This window comes from Lolium rigidum, chromosome 5 (assembly GCF_022539505.1).
Source record: "Lolium rigidum isolate FL_2022 chromosome 5, APGP_CSIRO_Lrig_0.1, whole genome shotgun sequence".
Taxonomy (NCBI): domain Eukaryota; kingdom Viridiplantae; phylum Streptophyta; class Magnoliopsida; order Poales; family Poaceae; genus Lolium; species Lolium rigidum.
Window position 1 is genome coordinate 264,280,620 of NC_061512.1, and position 5,689 is coordinate 264,286,308.

Here is a 5,689-nt window from a genome sequence, read left to right on the forward strand (position 1 = left end):
ATTCTGTTGTAACAAGAAAAAAGAAGAATAGTCTCCATCTGATAATGCCTATACAGACTGAAAAATCAACGATACATCCAAAATGCCTCGAATCAATATATTCTCTCGCGTACCTTGCATATAGCATGTGGACGCTTTATAAATACCCAGTGCATGCACGGCTCAGAAGCGCATACACAGAGACACCCCACACGTAGCCAAACAACAGACTATTTGGAATGGATCATCGCGCTAGTTTCGCCGTCCCGAGTGTCCGCGTGAGTATTCCCAACCAACTGCCGATGCTGTTCGAGCCGCAGAAGGCCACGCCGTACCCAAAAGCCGACGTCGGTGATGACAACGTGGCATTGCCGGAGCGCCGCCTCACCGTGCTGGCTCTCCAGCTGGCGTTGCTGGAGAAGGCGGCGAGCCGTTTGGGCACACTGGCCTTCATCTGGGCCACGGTGGTGCTCCTCGGCGGCTTCGCGATCACACTGGGCCGCACTGATTTCTGGTGCATCACGGTCCTCCTCCTCATCGAGGGCACCCGCATCCTGGGCCGCAGCCATGAGCTAGAGTGGCAGCACCAGGCCATCTCCTGCGCCCAAGCCGTGCGTACCTTCTCATGGATGCAGCTGCTCTCGGCGTCGGCGTGTGTGTCCCTCTCCCTCCTACGCCTCCTCCACCAGCACTACGGCGGCAGCGAGGAAGCGCGAAAAAACCGCATCGCCGCGCTCAACATCTTCTATGGCCTTGCGCTTGCTGAGGCACTCCTGTTCCTTTTCGAGAAGGCGCTGTGGGAATGGAAGGTGGGTCACTGCCGCCTCCTGGAAAGCGTGGCCGACGACTATAACCTCGCACCTAGTGCCGGCGAGGTCGGCATCCGCCTCTTCTTCTACAACTCTTACTCGCGGTGCCTCAATGGGAGCATCTTCGACGGCCTTCACATGAACCTCGTCTCCTACGGTGACAACCTCGTCACATCGGGCTCCCATTACGAGCAAAGTGTTGGCGCCGGCATCCTTGTCGCACTCGCTGAGTCCAACCGCTTTTCTGATGCCACACTGCGCAAGATAGGCGTCTCTGCACCCACCATCGAGCGCCTCATCGAGATGCTCAACTGGAAGGGCTTGTTAGATAGGGAAGTCCGGCGGTCGGCGGCAGTGGTTGTGTCCATGCTCACGGGAAAGAAGGTCATCGCGCTCCGCATAACCGGCATCCCAGGAGCAATTGAATCCGTGGCATCACTGCTCTATGTCGACCAAGACGAACTCAACCTACTCGGTCTCTCCATCCTAAATAATTTGGCGCACGACCACGACAACTGTGACAAGATCGGCAACACGCAGGGACTTCTTGACAAGATCATCTCCTACTCCAGCCTCGACCATGGTCTAGCGCCGACAACGCCGAGGGACATGAGGCTCAAGGCTGTGCAGCAGTCTCTCCACGTGGTGAAGAGGTTGGCTAGCACGACAGGGAACACGGGGAAGCTCCTCCGGAGAGAGCTCACCGACATTGTCTTCACCGTGAGCAACATCAGGGATGTTCTACAGCGGCAAGAAAAGAAGGTCCAGTTCGAGCTGCACCAGCTGGCGATTGAGATACTCACAAGCCTCTCCATGGATGACAATGCAAGGGAACTCATAGGTGGTACAGGTGGCATGGTGAGTGTGCTAGTCGCCATGTTTTTGCAACCGATGGCGATTACGGAGTGTCGACAGGCAAACACCATCCGAGTGGAGGCTAGCGAGGCGCTTGCGATGTTGGCCCTTGAGAGTAAGAAAAACTGCGGCAGGATCATAATGGCTCTAGGAGGAGGGGTAGGACGGCTCATCGCTGCCCTAAACGACCCGGTCGTCAGCATATGCGCCGCGAGGATCCTACACAACCTATGCTCATACGGCGGCGACAAGTGGCAACTCCCGCTGAAAGGGGTCACTGCTGGTGCCACCAAGGTGCTAAGGACTATCATGGTGGAGAAGGAGAAAACACTTACCATCTTTCTCGGGTTTGCCGCGCAGATGATCAGGTTCATGGAGCCAGGGGAGCTCTGTGCAAGCCTCGCCAGGGCAAACGTGGTAGACGTGGTGCTGGCAAGGACGTTGGTGCAGGTGCTGCAGGAGTATAGTTGCCCGTCCAAGGATGTGCCTCGGGTCCGCCGGTACACCATCGAGCTTGCCATCGCCATGATGCGGTCAGATGTGCGTTACATGGCCGTCTTCGTGGAGCTTGGGCTGGAGGACGAGTTAAGGCACGTGGCTGCAACCACTTCGATGCTCGAGTGCTTCTACGTCTTCTCCGGGAGCGTCGGGCTCGGCCACCCCGCTGTCAGCATCCACACCCTCGTCGAGTCGGCGTTGGATTTGATGAAGGGCTGCATCTAGGCCCTAAACCTACATATCTATCTTAATAAGTGTTATAGTTTGTTACGCTAATCTTGTGATTTTAATCCTACCGCGTATGCTTGTCTGGTGTGTACTTAATGTTTTACCCAATGGAGTTTGCTATATGTAAAAAATGGAACTTATGGCATTTATGATTTATGTAAAATCAGTATATACTAATACCAGTAAAAATATAATATCAAATCATACCTCAGAGATGGTCGATGTTGATCCTTTTTCCTCGGCTAAGGACTGAGGGCACTTGGCCTACCACGGGTACCAACCAGCGAGGATTGATTCATGGTTCGCTACGAACAAACTGGAGTGGGGCACGCATTAAAGCTGCACAAAAGGAGCAGCTACAAATCAAAAGAAAGACAAGCAAGCGTTAGGGGGATTTTGCGTTTAGTTGAACAGATTGAATAAACACAAGCTGACCTGGTGGCACAGAGGAACGACAGTCGACATGGTGCCACAGTCAGCTGTGCAACAAGGTGATCCGTCGCTCCTTCACCACCTCATGGAATTATTTTTTATGCTTTTATGTATCTGTCTTTCTATGGGTTATAATTTTTTATGCTAATCTTCTGATGTTAATCTAACTGTGCATGCTAGTCTGGTGTCTACTTAATGTTTTACCCAGTCTCCGGTGGTGTTCTTTACATGTAAAAAGGCAACTTATGGCATATATAATAAATGTAAAATCAAGCTATACTCATAAATATAACACCAGATCATACCTCAGAAATGGTCCATGTTGATCTTTTTCCTCCTTAATTGAAGGAACTGATCGGCGAATTATACAGGTGGCGTACTCTCAGTGGGTTGTCACCAAGAACTGATGTGTAGCTAACGATTGTGAATCATTTATCATAGAATTTACCATGGGGCATCCGTGCCACAGAAACTCTCACTGTAGATTCAACTGAAGAATAAGGACATTAGAGAGCCGATAAACAGCTAAGACAAGTCTTCCACAGGAAAGCCAAAAAAAAGGCACTAACATCGAAATGCAGGGTACAAATGGTTTCCGTAAGCATCTTAGGTCAAACAATGCCTCTTCCCTAGTGGTCGCGCTGACCTAGCTATGAAGCTGCTGGATCGACCTTGGTGTTTCCCCGTCAGCTTGGACGCTTCGTCATCAGCAGCCTGTCAGGCAAGGTCTCCATACCCAGGCGTGACAGCAGGAACCAGACATAAGTGAGTAATTCATGGCAGTGGCATGTAGGTATCCTGGGCACCTACTGGCAGAAAAGCAGAGCATCTCCACCCACCGATAAAATTAACAATTAGCTGACGGGCATTACTTACATCTGTGAAAGCAACCAGCCGGTGCATCAATCCTATGGAAACATTATCTTTTTAGGAGTCCGTGAGTAGTCACTTCACTAGCCCGCTGCTCAAGCTAGGAGGCGGCCGGGAAAAAACACAAACACCTGGTAGGCGGGCAGGCGAGCGAGAGCTGACCTGGCAAGGCAGCCGAGCCGAGGCTTCCATTGGACGTGGCGTCGGAAATGCCGCGCGCGAACGAAGCTCGTCCTGCAGGCGAGGCGAGGCGACCCGGCGCGCGGCCGGACGGTGACGAAGGCCATCTCCAAGACTCCAGCCACGCATTTCCTCGCCGTGCCGCCGCCTCGCACCCACCGGATGGTGCCCCTGTGTGTAGGGATGTCGTCGTCCCTGGCGACGGCCACTCAGCCGCGGCCGGCGCACGGCAGCGTCGACGAGGAACGACGAACGTCCTACAGTCTCCGGAGATACTCCGGTGATGGAGCAACTCACGTGGGCTATTGCGCTGTAGTGGTCTGGTCGATGCATACACCGGGCCGCACACCCCACGGTCAGATATGGGCTGGGCCCATTTCGCGTTTTTGCCCTCGTTTTTTTTGGTTTCTTTTTATTTTTTATTTTCCGTTTTCTTCTTTTACTTTTTCCGCAAAATAAAATATGTTTTCTCATTTCTGAACAAATAAACTATAAAAATCTTCAAATTTTAAAAGGAGCAGATTTAGTAAATATTTAATCTAAAAATATTTAAATTTACAAATTGTTCAAATTAAAAATGTTCTGATTTGAAAAATGTCCAAAATTAAAAGTTTTCCAAATTTTAAAAATGATCAGAAATTTGAAATTTTCTAAAATTATTATAATGTTCTTTAAAAAAATTAGTTTGCGAAAATATTTTTCTACAAAATAAGAAATCCAGAAAATAGAGATAAGAAACCACAGAAAAAGAAAGAAACAAAGAAAGAAAAACCATAGTACTTGTTGGGTTGTGGCCCAGCTAGCAAACCTCGGTGCGCGGGAGGGTGTGCGACGTCCACGCCTCTATTGACCAGGTCGGTGAGGAGGAGCTCCTCTTGATTGTGTTATGCAAGAGGCCTGCTTGCGTGCTCCAACTCCTCTTTCAGAGCACAATGGTCATCTAATAAATCATTCCGAAATTCTCTAACAAAAAAAAACTTCCCAGATTCCCGGACAGAAGCACTTCTCCTTCACGCTAGGGAATTTTCCTTCGTGGTGATATGAAACATTTATTACTTAACCCTTCGCAATGTTGGTTGGTGACACACCATGTGTCATTTGAATACATATTGATCCTTTTTTTTAGAAATATAGTACAAACGCAGATACTCACATACACACGCATACACTCACCCCTATGAACACACACGCACACCTTACCCTTATGAGCACCTTCGGAAGATTGAGCTAGCGGATTGGATCTTCAAATTGACGAAGTCACCAAAGACGCCGCGTTGTCCACGGGAATGCCGTCTCCCACTGAAAGAATATCTGCCTTTATGAGACACACATGTATCAAATCTAGGGTTTGAACTCTGGTGGGTTGGGGTACAACCACCTTCCTAACCACCCAACCTTAGGTTGGTTCTCCGGAAATTCAGTTTGGCTCCCGGGTGCGTATGGTCTCTCTACCCAAAAATCACATTTTGAATTGTCCAAAAATTTTGACAAAAATTTCTACATTTACATCTACATATGTGTGTTCGTCAAGTTTCACGAAAAACCAATAATTTTTGTGGACTATGTAAAAAGGAGAAATTTTGTCTTCTGAAAAGCATTATTTTTAGCATTGAATTATCTTTTTTACACATGACACATAATAAATCAACTTTTTATAAAAACGACTTTGTGAGCAGCGGCGGAGCTAGAGTATCTGAAACCATGGTGCACACAGGGTGCCTCAAAAGATAAAATATGATTTTAAGGGGTGCATGTATATTGTCTTCTGGTTCATTGTCTTCATTGCCTTCTGCAGTATCACCGTATTCAGGGAACATGGGATAGCTGTCATCATCCTC

The 5,689-nt window shown here is 49.0% G+C and overlaps 1 protein-coding gene across 1 annotated transcript; it reads left to right on the top strand.

Annotated features, from left to right (window-relative positions):
• Positions 1–281: 281 nt before the first annotated feature.
• On the top strand, positions 282–2,366 carry LOC124657592. The gene has a single exon (XM_047196119.1). The coding sequence runs from the start codon at positions 282–284 to the stop codon at positions 2,364–2,366; it is 2,085 nt and encodes a 694-aa protein (XP_047052075.1).
• The last annotated feature ends 3,323 nt before the right edge of the window (positions 2,367–5,689 follow it).